The sequence below is a fragment of the Gobius niger genome (genome assembly GCF_951799975.1).
Source record: "Gobius niger genome assembly, chromosome: 12".
Classification (NCBI taxonomy): domain Eukaryota; kingdom Metazoa; phylum Chordata; class Actinopteri; order Gobiiformes; family Gobiidae; genus Gobius; species Gobius niger.
The window spans coordinates 20,087,868-20,104,204 of NC_136863.1; the positions used below are offsets into that span (position 1 = coordinate 20,087,868).

General features: G+C 40.6%; 2 protein-coding genes across 2 annotated transcripts; one reads left to right on the forward strand and one right to left on the reverse strand.

Annotated features, from left to right (window-relative positions):
• Window positions 1–1,133: 1,133 nt before the first annotated feature.
• fancf (FA complementation group F) lies at window positions 1,134–2,737 on the reverse strand. Its single transcript, XM_079568053.1, has one exon. It carries the CDS (start codon window positions 2,654–2,656, stop codon window positions 1,601–1,603), a length of 1,056 nt encoding a protein of 351 aa, XP_079424179.1. The 5' UTR covers window positions 2,657–2,737; the 3' UTR covers window positions 1,134–1,600.
• Window positions 2,738–3,254: 517 nt separating this feature from the next.
• Window positions 3,255–15,768, forward strand: gas2a (growth arrest-specific 2a). The gene is made up of 8 exons (XM_079568054.1): window positions 3,255–3,494; window positions 5,819–5,980; window positions 8,100–8,230; window positions 11,664–11,805; window positions 13,102–13,165; window positions 13,274–13,484; window positions 13,554–13,661; window positions 15,527–15,768. The coding sequence occupies exons 2-8, from the start codon at window positions 5,836–5,838 to the stop codon at window positions 15,737–15,739; spliced, it is 1,014 nt and encodes a 337-aa protein (XP_079424180.1). The 5' UTR covers window positions 3,255–3,494; window positions 5,819–5,835; the 3' UTR covers window positions 15,740–15,768.
• The last annotated feature ends 569 nt before the right edge of the window (window positions 15,769–16,337 follow it).

Consider the following 16,337-nt stretch of genomic DNA (forward strand, 5'->3'; position numbering starts at 1 on the left):
GTCAACCCTCTGTTGTATCAGAAAACAACCCTATCATTTTCCATTTAAGGTTACCAAAGACGTGAATATAATCTCATCTAGCATCAGAATTTGCTAACCCTGTAATCAAGACCTTCGCAATCATGCTCTGACATAGGTACGATGATCTTCTCTCAAATGCAATTCCATCTGGTGAGTTTAAAACGGTCTCTGTGTAATGAATCAAGGCAAAAATAACAAACTTTATCGCAATATAGTCTGAAAAACTGCAAATAGATAATTCATCCCTGGTTCTGACAAATCTTAACACAGTCCTGTATCATTCTGTGCAGTAACATGAGAACAATTACGACATGGGGGCAGGTGACAGTGTCTAAATCATATAGATTGCTTGTGTACATCGAGCCATAGCTCAGTGACCCGTATCCGAGTGAGTGGCGGGTGGCGAGTTAAACGAGCCGTGGTTTGTTGGTGTTTCCCGTCTGCCACGGTTATGTCACACAGCAGTCATTGTTGTTAAAGCTGGGATTGAACACGCCTCTTGTGGCTAATTGATCCCTCGCCGCACATTTATTGACACGAATCTATGAATTAGTGTTGAAATGTCAATGCAAAATAGAGACGTTCTGCTGAAATAAAAAGCAACTGTGTTTGTGTGATTGTTTTTAAATGAGTTTTAAAAGCTCTGTTTGCTTCAATGACGGCATCTAAATCGGTGGGAAAGAGGCCTAAAGGGTTGTGTACTGTAGCGCCACCAAAAGAAACAATGGAATCTGAAACTTTCCTTAGACTTGAAGGAGTTCTCTCGCAAGCGCTCAGTCGTGTCAGCATTGATAACTCTGAATGTAAATATGACCTTTAGTGATGTTTTATTGTTGTAATTTTAGCACGATTAAATGTGGACTGATGGCTGTAACGGGTGAATGATTGAATGAATGAATAGTTGTATTTGAGTGGTTAAATATATTTTATATTGTACATTTTGTAGAGTAATTCCCCTGCTCAGGGACTGCAGATGGAAACTAAACTCAAGCTTAATCTGGTATCTTTAATTAATGTTTTTTTCTTGCACATTGTCCCTGTTGAAATAAACTAATAAACTAAAAGAGGGACATGTTACTACAGGTGACATCTCCACAATGTTGAGTGAGAATGGTTTGTGAAATAAAGTTTCTGAAAAGTATTTAGTTGCTTCCAATGTGATTATGCGAGCCTTAATAATATCTATAAGACATATCGGATTATCAATTATTACATTGCGATTGGCAACATTACAATGTGGTGGCAAGGACAATTCAGTGAGTCTGAATGAAGCCATCAATCTCCTGAGATTAGTTTTCTCACTGCGAACTGACAATTATCGAGTCACAAGCTGCGACTGATAATAAAGGAGAGCGAATGTTCCCATCTGTTCAGAGCGGTGCCTCCAACAAAATGTCTTTCTCCAAATCAAATAGGAAATCAACCACATATTGCATGAACAGACGAAACAGCACTGCAGCATTTATTTTCAATTCATGTAAAGAATGTGATGGAAAATCAGTTCTATGTCACATTTCTGAGCCAGCGTGTACAGCATTTAGAAGCCATGTAGACAAATAAATTATTACCTGTTTAAAAACTATTTCAGCTCTTTCTGTAGCGAGCTGTGACAAGGACATTTCTTGTGCATTTCTGACAGCAGATCTCCCCAAACGCTCAGACCTCTGACATCAAAGTCCCCAGCTTCAGACTTCAATGCCTTCAGCTCGGCTTCCACATGGTCCCTCAGAGAGACACTGCCTTTAAACAAAGACACAAAACGCTCAGTCAGCTTCTGGAAAGACACAGCGGGATTTCGGCTGACTTGAATCCACTCAATGTTATTTATATCATACTCCATTTCTTTGGCCCACTTTTTGAGGACGTCACTGTACACGTCTCTAAACCTTAAATGCCTTTTGGCGATATCTGCGAGAAGTGACGAAGACAGTGAACGGCACATGTATTCCAAAAGGTCAGGTTTTAGCGCTAGCCAGTCCAAAACAAAGTCCAGCAGTGGGGTTAACTCTGTCTGTAAAGCTGCGGCGAGGACTACGCACAAATCCTCCCTTGCTTCGTCACATCCTTGAAGAACAGAGTCCAGAAACTGATTTGCACAATGGGCGCTGTCGGGTTGCTTCAGCACAGCATCCAATTTGTTCAGTAGTGATTCAGCCAGGACCTCAGCATCAGGACCAATAGCTGATAGCATGTCAAGGTTCCCGAGCACCTTTGCTGCAGATTTACATTGGATAATGGAGCTGCAAATGCCTTTCACATCCTGGTAACTGTCTTGATTTTTGTGTAAGTCTATAGGCCTGTCATAAAGTATTTTCATAATAGATATAGGCGCGTGTACATTATGTAAAAGGCCATGCAACAACAGGTGCTGACAGCGGGACAAGTCAGTAAAGCAGAGCGCAGAGTGCTGTGGGAAAACCGCACCCAGGCTCGTGTTTGTCATCTCCAGCTGCCTCTCCATCACTGTCCTTATGCCGGGGTTGTTGTGAAACCTGTTGTGGACGTGTTCGCAGTACAGAGCCCAGTGGAAAGCCCTGCGAAGCGTCTCCTGGTCCCAGCGCGCCACGGTGTCGCTGTGCGCGGCCACGGCCAGCAGCTCCGCGGTGCTCGACAGGTTTTTCACCATCGCCTCCATGTGGCGCTGTGTCTGCTGTCCACGGTCCTCCACGAGGGTTTACACATTTGAGCCCCAATTCACCGTCACTTGGATGAGAAAAGATGATGACATGTGTTATGACGGTCGTTCAGTAAAGAAAATGAATGCGTCTAAGCTAAGCAGTTTAGCCATAACCAAAAGAACTACGCTGCTCGCTAAAGCCTTCCTGTAAATGTCAAAGTTCAGTTTATTAGTTTTTTGTTGAAAGCACGATACTGCGCTAGAATAACAGGGACAGTAATGTTTTATTGAACTTACTTAAAAGCTTGAATCTTTTGTTGTTTTCCTCAGTCCTCGGAGCTCTACCGGTTTCACTTCCGCGCATGCGCAGTTTGCTCGCAGTGCTCTCGACTTTTTGCAGATAAAACGCTCCAAACTATTTAGCCTATGTAAAGTGCAATGTATTTCCGTGTATATTAAACAAACACAATATTAAACAATGACGCAGTTATTAAAAAGCTAACATTTCGAATAGTTAATTTGTCAATAGCTTGTGACTTTTCATTAAAGTGCTGTGAAAGTATTTGCTTATTTGATTTGCTCAGAGAGAGAGCATTGAACTATTGGGACAATACTGGGCAGATTGCGGGACGGGACTTCCCTCCCATCTGCAGCGTGCTCTGACTTCATGTGTGTGCGTGTGTGGGGCAGTCAGATCTTTCTTCAACCACAGACTATGCAGAGAGTCTGAGCGACAGCAGATCCAGTCCTCGGTCCGCTCTCCTTCAATGCGCTGCGCACCGCTGACGGGCAGAAGCATGAAAGCAGAGGTACAGCGCCTGAGTGGACGACTGAGAGGAAGCTGAAGCCCCATAGGGTAAGCAGACAAAATATTGAGTTGTTTTTAATTCAAATAATACATTACAAGAAGGCCCGTACACTTATACAACTAATTGTCAAAACCTTTAAAAATGTGTACAACATCGGTTTATCAGTAGAAAATGTACTATTGTTTAAGAGCATTAGAGCAATATAAGTTTTAATTAAGTTAGGCCTATATGAGAGACACTGCTCCTGTTTTTATCCTCAAAACATGTAAAATGTCAGCTGTGGCTTTATTTATGTGGGACTAACACCCTTAAAAGAGGAGACAGTTTAATATTTTATTGGTGTCTGCATTTACAGTGGACGCAATTTTGTCCAAAACATTGTAAAGCAAATAATGTGTTGACATGTGGTTTTTTGATAGCCTATCATTAAAACCCAGACAGTCTTTTAAGATTTTACAACTTACAAGACATGGGTTTGGCTGGCACGTCTCTGTAATAAACACTCTATGTGATATTGGGTTGCAACATTGAACATATTGCTTAAACATTTTTTATTGACAGTCTGTTTTTACATAATTGTCCCTCAAAAAAGAAACAGTTTATTCATTCCAGCTTTTCCAGTCCAGAGATAACGTATACAACATTTGTGCAGACTGTACTGTGCAGAGACGAAAGGCATGGTAGTCAAGAGGACAGAGCAGCTCTTGTTACTTATAATTGACGTGATACTGTTTAGCAGAAACATCCCACCGTGCGCTTTTTCTGGAGCCATCCTTTGCTCACGGCAGCGTGTTTCCACGGATTTGACTCGAGTCATGAGCCGTCTCACAGAAGGCCAGTGCTTACTTAAATACCCCATGCTCGAGCTCTGTGCAAGTTCAATTCAGAGTCTACATAGTTGATAGATGTGTTTTTGGTTTGGAGGTGAAGAGGTCAAGCTGCAGTGTGGTGAGAGCAGGCAGGTATGTCCAACAACAACATGTGTGTCTGTTGGAGTCCATCCCGGGAGGAAGGCGAGGGATTCACAAAAGGGACAGTTTTTGAGGTTACGTAGAAAAATGATCAAACAAAAGGTTCCAAACATCTAAATTGTGGATTTGCTTTTGAGTTGAACATGTATCACCTCCTATCCAAGATGTTTTGTAAATTCCTTCAAATGGAATGGCAACCGTTCCACAAGCAAATCGATCTCCAACACCGCCATTGTTGTTGTGTCCTTGGGCTAAACACTTCACAGAATGCGTGACTCACAGACAATGTATCTCTTTGATATATGTGGCAGTAAACGACTCCAAAATCATTTGACTTGTAAGAGCATGTCAGCAAGAACCGATTACAACAGCAAATGGTGATGTTTGACTTGGTCGGTGTTGCTTGCTCTGCCAGTCTACCTGGACAGGGGAATCTAACAGCTGAATGTTAGTGCTGAGCTGTGGATCTCCTTGTGTTTGGCGACCAGCAGCTCTTGTCTTGTGGAACATAAGACAACCTCGGTCTGACATCAGGGTTTCAATGGCCACAATTGTATCACTGATGTAGCTCCAGCTCCAGAGGTGGCCATGAAATGTTGAACTGCTCCCAGGGGCGGATTCCTTGCATAGCGACATTCTCCATCTGTATTTAGCCGCCATGATTCAATAGGGCTGAATAATGAATTGCATTTGAATCGAAATTGCTGGCTGCAATTGTTTAGTTGCAGTACAGTTTCCTCTGCAAAAAAAATAGGTTGCAAAGTTGTACAAAAGCTGCTCACACTGTAGTTTAGACTTCTACAAACATGCCCTGAAATTCATGGGATTCTTGAGTCAATCGAGTATTTTAGTCACCTCTCAAATTTGATGCCCCTATGTGCAGAAGTGAATCTTGATTTTGAAAGTTAAATCTAGTTACAATACCTATCACAAAAAATCTAAATGAAACGTTTTCCCCAAGTAAATATATTGAAAATGACTGACAGACATGAATTGTTTGCAATGAGCTGGTTTCCTCATTTGCCTGTTATTTGATAATCAAAATAGGAGATGGGGGGTAGCAAATTCAGCAAATCGACAGGTCCTTGAACCTGCAATGATGTGACAGAGCATATGTGCCGTTATCAGTCTCCTTGGGCATTAATGAAGCGCAGTAACAGTACATGCATCTCACCTATTATTTAACTAGTTCCATTTTCCGACTGACACACTTGCTGATATTGATGTCAGGTCCAGTCTCTTGATCAGTATTGTTGAGTGAATTGTGGATTGATTTCCTTTCAATTAGTGAATGTGCTCATGTGCTTTATGAGTCACACTCTGCTCATTATTTCTGCTTTACAATGCTGTAAACACTCAGGTAAAGTACAAAGTAAACTCGTTATCGTTGTCCACCTTAGCTCATCTGCAGGGAACCATGTGCAGCTCCCTGAGTCCCAAACAGACCATCGGCCCGGGCCTGACTGACATGCAGCAGTACCAGCAGTGGCTCGCCAGTCGCCATGAAGCCAGCCTGTTGCCCATGAAGGAGGACTTGGCACTGTGGCTCTCCAACATGCTGAGTAAGAAAAACCTATAAACATACATATATATACTTACTTTATTCCATTAATGTTTTACATGGCAGGAATGTTATTCACAGCGCTGGCCAAAAATAGTAGCTTGGCCACAGTGTTGCTGATTGTGCTTTTCTGGGGCTTACGATCAATGTGAACCTCATTACCGCTGTTAAGTCACTTGAATTTGTGGACGCACAGATTTTGCTCTAATGAAATAATGGCCATCATTAACAGCTGCTGAATGACTGTAACTGGAAGTGGACCAAAAGGTGCAAACGGAATCAACAAAATGCTGTTAGATGCAAATGACGAGACGTGCTCCTCTCACAATGGTTTCTGCCTCCATGTTATTTAAATCTGATCAGTAATGTTGTGTGAATTGTTGAGGAATTATGGAAAGTGAGTGTAATTCCCAATTGTGAAGCGCACATGTCATGACAAAGTAATTATTGCAGAATTAGGCAACAAGCAATGCATTATTAAGTCATTTCTAACAATTATAATGAGCCATTGTAACAAGCTGGCAACCTCAGCCACGCACGAGACCGACCACTTTTCCCGTAGCTACTCTTTATTTGATTAACAAAGTCTAACCCTCATGTCTGGCACCGTGTTTCCAGCATATCCTGCACGGCGCTTGCATTTCTCACACCAACTAATTTGGTTCCTGAAACAGACACCAGTTTTAACATCTTAAAACAACTCCTGTATCATGCTTGTTGTTTCTGGCGTCTCTTGTGTTTGCACTGGAATCAACTCATGTACAAGCCTGGTGTGAGCATAGAAGTAAATACTTTATTTAAATATATGGAGCTATTATTGTTGGGGGGAAACGACTTTTGCATGTGAAAAATATTTGTCACGATAACAAATTTGAAGTTCGATATATTGAGGTAGGAAAGTAACACGATAAACGATAATATAGACTCTAACGATACTGGATACTCAACTCTCAGGCATAAAAATGACAGTAAACCTTTGTTCTAAAAGTGCATCATCATATCCTAAAATACCACACAAGCTGCCATAAACATGAAATATAATGTAACTCAGCTTCAGTTAGAAATCCATTAGAATATTAGAAAATATTGGGGGAAATTCTAATAAATGTACACACGATAAATATCGAGCCCGAAACTCGTTTATTGAACGATAAGTCGATATATAAAGTAATTGTCGTGACAGCCCGATGTGCATGTTTTGTCAATCGATAATCTGTGCACACAAGTTGAGATTTGTATGTTTTAGATTGTTTTACGCATATTCTCCATTCTTCTTTACATAAACTCACATGAATATTAGTATTACACACATAAATCTCAATATGTACGCATGCAGATCTTACTACAGGAAGCACACAATTGAATATACACACTTGGCAACAATAATAACTGCATAAATTGCTCATGTATGTTGTCAAACGAAAAGTGTATGTCTTTTTAGTGTGGTTGAAATCTGGGAGGACGTTTATGTGTTATAAATGTGTCTGTTGGTTGTGTAGGAGGATGCCGGCTGCACGGGTGAGTCATATATTTGAAAAGCCAAGACACACTATATAGCGATAAAGCATTTCTCTATGGATCCCTTTGGAGTTGATTTTTTTCCAATACCTAGACTATGCGTAGTGAAGCATAAGCATAAAACTGGAGCTGGTGGAGTCTTTCTCAAGATCCCGATTTTCTGGCCACAATTACAACATTTGGAACTCATTAAAAGCCCCTCCTCCTATAAGAAACAGAAGGGGGATAAAAAAAAAAAAAAACATCTCTTGGGTTGCTTTCTGCAGACACCACCCCCCACTGCCACCTCCATTTTCACTATGATCTAACCTGAAAAGAATGGTCGCCTGGAAGTCAGTCAACTGGACAGCTAAAGTTGATCATCCCCAATATACCAGGATAAATCTACTGGATAATGAGGTGCTATCATGCTATTCCTATGTACAAAGAGAAAAGCAAAGTAATTGATGTGTTGAAGAGTTGGCTACTGCAGGGGCCAGGTCTATACCATTACATTCAGGCTCAGCCCGAACCACAAATGGGATAATAAATGCTTGGTGGTTGGTTATTCTTTTTTGATGAATTGAGTGCCGTTGCCTTTTTTTTATGCCTCCCCTGGCCAGGTCTGGAAATCACCGCCGAAAGCTTCATGGATCGCTTGGACAATGGCTTCCTGTTGTGCCAGCTGGCTGAGACACTGCAGGAGAAGTTCAGGCAAAGCAACGGAGTCCTGTCTCCACTTGGCAACAACAAGGTATAGTGAGAAAACCCGAGCGTCGTAGAAGAAGTCGTGACAACTATCACGGTTTTCAAAATGGTGAACCAGATCCTAAAACAACCTTGAATATAAATGATTTGATTGAGGTTTCAAACCAGGAAGCCAGGTGTTTTGGACATTATACTGGCACGGGGCCTTTTTGGACCAAATAGCTTTCATCGTTATCAATATGGCTGCACAATGTAACAGACACTACTGAGCATTACAAACCCAAACTTTAGTAAAAACAGAAAACTAAGTCCGATTAAAATGATTGATGAATGGCTTGATAGCAAATGATTATTTATTGTTCAAAAGCCTAATGAAGACTCCCTAGTGCACATTTTTGTCAGGTGGAACAACATGCACTTAGAGTTATTGTTAACATATTGCATGACTGGGAAGTGTTGTTTTCTGTCGTTCTGTCGTATTTTCCAAAGTGTTTAACTATTGCATTTTGACTGAAAGCCTAAGTTGGGGGATGGGATACGTGGCTTGGAGTAGGGCAACGAAAAATCTTGGCAAGAAGTCACGAACCAAAGGGGCCCCATCATACACTGTAAGAAGTGGCAAAGTGGGTTTAAGAATGTTTTCTCTCAAATCCTGGAGGATTAAAGGAAAATTTGTTTTTCATTAGAAGGCAACCATTTTCTCAACAGGGTTCTCATTAAAACAGCTATTTACAAAAGTTGTGCATACATTTGAAGATGTCAACAGATGGTAAAATAAATGTGCTCTGTGTAAAATGGGGTTAAATGATTGAACAGGACCATCATACAAACAAATAAAATCAAAGCTGACTTTTTGGGGATGCGTTACTCACTTGGAAAAAAAAAACATCTATTTGAAATGTTCAAGAGCTTATTACATTAATAAAACAATCACAAGACTTATAAACAAAATCCTTCTGAAGTCTCCAGAAGCATGTGATACGCTCCACCTGATAGATTGAGTTAAAAAAGCGACAATTGACGTTTCAACATAGTCTCAGCAAGTTTTACTGTATATCATCATCGATGACGAAACTCTTTTTATTTTTAAGTTGAACATCTGCGGTTGAAATCCCTTTCCTGTTCATACTGCGTAGAGTGAGTTGAAGACACATAGTTGGCTCCTCAGAGGGCCTTGTTGATGTTTGCAGTGGGGCTGCTTCACTCTGTGTGAGCGCAGCCGCACAGATGTGAGGAAACGCTCGGGTCAATGACCGCGAGACAGCAGATGATCCTCTGATTCTGTGTACATGCATGAAAAAGCCCTTTGATTGAAGAGCCCTTAGTAACAAAGCAGTAAAGCTGTGAGAAATGGGAATTAAAGATTTAAACATCACATATATATATATTTTCGAATAACAGTAGTCATAGCCACTGGCCCATTTTGTCAGTAATTGCTCATTAATTTCATTCTCTCCCAATTGCCTCCTGCCTCAAGCACTTTGCGGGTATGTGAAAAGTGTATAGCTATATGAAACCTATAGAAGAATGAGGCAATATATTATTCAACATATTGTCAGTTTGGTAAATGTTCTTTAGGTTTAAAAAACAAACAAACAAAAAAGTTCTGTTCGATCAAATACACCTTTCATTGAACATATTCTATTAGCTGTTGTTTCTGCACTCTTATGTCTTATAGGCCTGGTCTAGTCTAGTGTGCTTCACGAGACAGATCCATAAATTGTATTGAATCCCTTCTTGTGTTCACATCAATCAGTATGAACTAGAATAGAGATAAACAATTAGGCCTTCTCATATGCCAGCCTTGTGAAGCCTCCATTAATTGTTTAAAATCTATTGATGTTGTAAAGCAAATAGGGTCAGACTTCAGAGACCTGCGACAATGGAGGGAGTATGAATACAGTTTGCGCATTATCTTGACATTGAGAATCTTCCCGTGGGAATACACAGTGGCCTCAGAAAGTCTGATATTACACTCATAGTTTTATTCTCTATTAGTTAAATATATCCTGATTTGCCTTCAAGAACAACATTGAAAATAGTTTTGAAAAATGTAAAACAAGAAAACAACAAAATCAAAAGTAGAGACATACAGCGGGAACCAGATGTTTGCATACACTATATAAAAAGACATATTTGCATTTTTTTTTCTCACCACTGTCTGACATGAAACCAGAATTAACCTTTACCCTTTTTTTATAGGTCAATTAGAATTAGAATTTGAATTAATATGTATAACTTGGGTAAAACGTTTTGGATATCCTTCCACAAGCTTCTCTAGTTGGCAGAAATTTTGGTCCATTCCTTCATACAGAACTGAGTGAAATTTGGAGGCCACCTTGTGTGCCTATGCCTTTTCAGCTCTGCCCATACATTTTCAGCTGGATTGAGTTCAGGATTTGGTGATGGTCACTTCAAAATGTTGACTTTGTTATCCTTAAGCCACTTTGTAACCAGAATTGGCCATATACTTTGGGTCATTGTCCATTTGGAAGACCCATCTGCGCCTTCCTGGCTGATGTTTTGAGATGTTGCTCCAATATTTCCACACAGGGTTCTTTCTTCATGTCTGCATGAATTTTCTGAAGTGCACCAGTCCCTCCCACCGCAAAACAACCCCACAGCATGATGCTGCCACCCCCGTATTTCACAGTCTCAATCTTCTGGCATTTAGCAAATAGAAATATTTTTTAAAATTCCAATTGACCTAAAAAGTAAAAGTTAATTCTGGTCAGACAGTGAGAAAAAAAAAGTATATTTTTATAAAGTGTATGTAAACATCTGGTTCTCACTTTAAGCATTCAGAGCCTATCCAAAAACCACAGACCCATTCTATTGCTCTCAATTATAGAGCAGGTTTTGTACATGAATTTTAAATAGAAAGATGCAGCCTCTGCAGAAGCCTGAGTGGAGTTTTTAAGTATAAAAACATAATAATTTGAACAGTTTTAGTATCAGATCTGGCCAGCATTACTTCAGCAGGAATTTAAACAAAGGCTTTCCAGAAAGAGCGACTTGTAGAGCCTGGAAAGAAAAGAAAAATACCCCAAAAGGCTTATTGCATATTTTCAGCATGAGTTCATTGCACCTTTCCCATAGCACAGACGCACACAGATCCTGCATAAAAGCTACAGCCAGGCGCATAAATCTCTCAGTAAGGACCATGTGGGGGCTGAGTGCCATAAGCGTGTCATTTGATCCCGAATGCAGAAAGCCTGGTAAAATCGGCCCTGTATAGCAACCCGCCATCTCCTTTATTGATCTGCATGGAAAAGATCCTGGTTGAAATCAGAGCCTCAACAGATGGAAAAGACATCAGTGCATGATAGAGTTTGAATTGCCCTGTGTTTTGACGAAAGCCCCTGGGCAATGGGGGAAGTCACACTCTTGCACAAACGTACCATTCACTCCCTATTCATCACAAGTTAAAAGTTCATAAATTGTTGACAGTAAAGTACTATTCAACTCTTCCCTTGCAGACTATTCCCTATCGGAGGATCCCGTGTAGGAGAAGCGCACCGTCGGGGTCATTCTTTGCACGGGACAACACAGCCAACTTCCTGTCCTGGTGCAGAGAGGTTGGAGTCGGGGAGACGTGTTTATTTGAGTCAGAGGGTTTAGGTGAGTGCTTGTAATACATACAAGTTATAAAAGGAACAACGTGGCCTGTGCAGTGATCTCTAATTGATGTGGAGCGACCTGCCTAATAGTAGTAATGAGGCAAACTGCATTCTGACACACTACTGTACTCCGTGCTTGCTTGCAATACTTATAGGCACTACTTTTAATATATGACTAACCACTGCAGACTGGGAACGCCCCTTAAGTCTGCTTTTACCCACCCATAAATTCATCATGCCTGCCCATTTTCTGGCTTCTCGGCGGCATGGTGGCTGATTGGTTAGCTCTTGTCTTGCAACAAGAAGGTTCTGGGTTTGATTCCAGGGCCAGGCGGGCCTTTCACTGTGGAGTTAGCACAGACTCCCAGTGTCTGCATTGGTTTTATCCCAGTGCGGGTGCAGATGGGTTAAAGGCAGAGTACAAAATTCATACAGTGACACACACTAAGATATAAATCAACATTTAGCAATGATGTATATATACTTGCTACTCATTTACTACAACTTAACTAGTGCCAATGTGAAAATCGGATAGAGAATTTGTGGTAATTTCTGGATGCTTTCACAAAATGCCTGCAACAAAACAAAGCAGCAACCTCAGAAGGGTGTGTGTGAAAGTAGGCCAGCAATATGCAAATGTAGCCGAGATGGGACAGTTCATTCTCAGCCTCTTTTTATCACTGCTGCAAGGTCCCTGTTCCATGTTTATAAATACAAATGTATAGAAATATAAAGAAAATGTATGACACATGTTCAGATTACGACGGACCACATCTCTGATTTATGTGATAGTGTCATGTTGAGCATTTCCGTCACTTTACAGGGAGGTGTCTGACTTAAACAATCTCAGCAATGCAAATCCTTCAGGGCTGTAATTGTAATCTTACTGGAACAAAAGATAAACCCATCAAGGCCACATTATGCTTGACTACTTTCCATATTGTGTCTGTTTTTCTCTTTTTGAAGGATTTAGTTCAGAAGTACACCTCAAGGTTGGAAATCAATCAGTAGAGTCCTGTAATGCATGGTGTGGTGTGTCACATTTTCATCACATGTGCATCTTCTTTCATCTTATGCAACATGAGCACTGCCACAATTTACTTTATAATGGGACAGCCATAGATGGATGGATGGATAGATGGATGGAATAGCCGAAACACGAATTGCATGCTGAACGAACTTTATGTCTTTGGGCTACCCTCCATCTCACAATCACTCATGCCAGTTTTTCATGTTGCAGTGTCATTTTCAATGTGTTAGTATTATTTGATGCTAATAATTTCATTTGTCTTTACAGTTCTTCATAAGCAGCCCAGAGAAGTGTGCCTCTGTCTTTTAGAGTTGGGAAGGATAGCAAGTAGGTATGGAGTGATTTGTCCTGTTTTAAATACAATTACATACAATTAGATGAAGGTGAAAAAATAAAAAATAAATGACCAACTTAACACCCACTACATATTGTGATATAGGTACAACGTGGAACCACCTGGACTCATAAAGTTAGAGAAAGAAATTGAACTTGAAGAAAAAGCGCCTCTACCCCCTCCATCGCCCGTGTCCCCCACTCAGCCCCTGCTTCCATCACCATCACTGTCACCTTCCCCCTCCCCAACCGCTTCACCCATCCCGGCCAAAGTCACCTCCAGCAAGAGAAGTACAGGGAAACTGTTGGATGATGCTGTAAGCACACATTAATTGTCGGGCTTTACTGCATGTTATGTATGTTTTTAATTAGTGTTTATGTTTTAGGTTCGGCACATTGCTGATGACCCTCCTTGCAAATGTCCAAACAAGTTCTGTGTGGAAAGACAGTCACAGGGTCGATATCGTGTTGGAGAAAAAATGCTCTTCATTCGTGTAAGTATACTTATGAAACAGCTGATTATAAACCTTTTACGCTGAGCTTGAAAGCAAAGTAAAATATTTATACATAACACAGGTTTCTTTTGTCCCATTTTCTGATCTTTCTTTGTTCAAAGAGGTGGCCCTGTATTCCAAAGCAATATATGGACTCGTTTGTTGTTTTTGGAGGGCGTACCTTTACTGTGTGGTCTCTGTGACTGGTAATAGTACTCGGGTAATAATTATTTCAGATAAAGTTGATTTGGCTTCAGATTCTGAATTTTCAATCTATGCAGTGTTTTAAGGATCACGTTATTTCTTGTTTGTTTGTGGTCCTTCATTGTCTGTGCCTGAGCTATTGGTAAACTGCATTGAAGAAAGTAAAGGAAGAATAATGCAGATACAGAAGCAGCACGCATCCCCTTGGGAGTGTGGTTACTTGGCAACGCAGCACCAGTATTCACACCTCTAAATGTGATTCACTGAGACGGTGTGTTCAGGATGTTCAGACCATGTCCTCAGCTGTCAGCACATTGTACTGCACTGCACAAAATAGTGTCAAAATGTATTTAATTACAGCACATGGCGCACACTAGTGATAAAATAATGATTTTTCTTCACATCGTACAAATCCACTTTCGTTGAATGAATTATTCTGTTTGTTGCCGAGCAACCAAGGACGAATTGGAGGCTTCTTTGTTGGTCCAACACAGTCTTTGCACTGTACGCACTGACTGCCCTCACCTTTTTAGATGAGTGTCTTTCATTAGAATCAAGGCTGTATATTTTGTGCAAACAAGCCTTTTCTTCGAGCCATCAATCTTGAAATCAAGATCATCAATCTTAAACTATCCAAAGATGGTTTAAGTATAATTCCACAGATTTTTTCATATCCATGCTCCTGCTGGCATGCTGCACTCAAAAGGGACTGGCACTCCTGTGTGTGTAAGACATGGCACATATTAAACCTTTAACATTAAAGCACTCCCCTTACTGTACAGTGCCCTAAATGAGGTTCTTGTACCTCCAACTCTAGGGCTGAACCCTCCTTGTGTTTGTGAGAAGTGGCGTCCCGGTTGGACCCAGGGGCTGCTGTCCCCCTCACTCACAGAGGAGGGGGTCCACTAAAACATGGATCCTGTCCCAGAGAAGCCTGATTGAAACCTTTCTGCATCACACCAGACTATTACCTCCACAGTCACAGCGCCCCAAGGCCTGGAGCAGCTGATTGGAAGTGCTGCCCTGCCACTGGCCCACAGATTGATTTTGTTAAGGGGCTTATAAATGTTGTATGTTATGCTGCTGCAGGGCAAGAAAGCTCATATTGGGTCAGACTGAGGGGACGATCTCAGGAGTGACTTTACCCTTTTAAACTTTGTCTTATCGATGGAGATTTCTCTTTTGCTCATATTATTCCTACAATTTCTCAGAATGTCAACAGTGGTGCAGAGAACTAGTGTATGTACATTTATTGTTGATTAGGCAAAGGTCAATGAGTGAAGAAGAAATGCTTTACGACCTTAAAGGAATGGCTTGCACAAGCTTTAAGAACGACTTCCTGTCTTTAAGAGACCATTTTGTCCTTTGTGATAATGAAAGGTAAATTACTAATGAATAATGAATCATAATTAGCAAAGGTTCAATACAACCTTTTTGCCAGAAATCAATCTGTGAGATCTTTTTGTCCACTAAAGTGCATTGAACTATTTGTCGGCATTATTCCACAAAATGGACTTCAAAGCCATTCTTAACTGTTCATTCAGGTTCAAAGCGCCATTAAGGAAATGACTTAAATCCTCTTGAGAGGCACTTTCTGACACACACACATAAACACAAGTGGCTTTGTCTCTTTAGTGTCTTCATCTTCTCTTTCTCTGCAGATGCTCAACAATAAGCATGTGATGGTGCGTGTGGGTGGAGGCTGGGAAACCTTTGAGAGCTACCTGTTAAAACATGATCCGTGCAGAATGCTGCAAATCTCCAGAGTAGAGGGGAAAACATCACCACTCACCAGCAGCAAGTCACCCAGCATCAAAGACCTGAGCCCAGACAGCTACCTGGTGGTGGCAGCAAACTGCAAAGGTAAAAAGTGAGATGAAGCAAAACTATGGACAAAAATGAGATGAACATGTTTTTAGACAGTCAAAAAATACCTAAAAATAAAGATGTACATTTTTTTTGTCAATCTTTCCTCGAGTCTTCAATGCAGTTTTACTCTGTTCGCGAGCATGTTTTAATATAGTGTGTTCTTGGAATATGCTTCTTTTTTTGGGACCAAATATGTATGTATGCAAACACTGCACTGTTTCTTGTATTATTGACAAACATTCTTCCTTTATGTTCGTATCTTGTGCCATTGTTGAAACTATAGTTTTCGGGTTCTGGGAATTGCAACGACCATCATGTTTTCTATTAGTGTCTACCATACAGCAGTATTTAGCCAATACATTCTTCTTTCTAATATCTTCTTGTACTTTACCGCCCTCTAGTGGCAATATTCTTTAAAAAAGGATTTTAAATTGAATTGTATAAAAGGAACTGTGCAAGATTGTATATTTTCTTGAAAACATGCATTTCAGACTGTAGTCTTACATTTCAATAAAAGTAAATGTGAAACTATTATGTGAACTGATACCACGTGATTTGTTTGTTTATGGCTCCAAATGTCTGATTCCACAAAAACTCTCCAAG

Coding starts and splice junctions, on each gene's coding strand:
- fancf (XM_079568053.1), bottom strand. CDS start 2,656: ATGGAGGCGATGGTGAAAAACCTGTCGAGCACCGCGGAGCTGCTGGCC.
- gas2a (XM_079568054.1), top strand. CDS start 5,836: ATGTGCAGCTCCCTGAGTCCCAAACAGACCATCGGCCCGGGCCTGACT. Junction 8,231..11,663: donor CTCCACTTGGCAACAACAAG/GTATAGTGAGAA, acceptor CTTCCCTTGCAG/ACTATTCCCTATCGGAGGAT. Junction 11,806..13,101: donor ATTTGAGTCAGAGGGTTTAG/GTGAGTGCTTGT, acceptor TTGTCTTTACAG/TTCTTCATAAGCAGCCCAGA.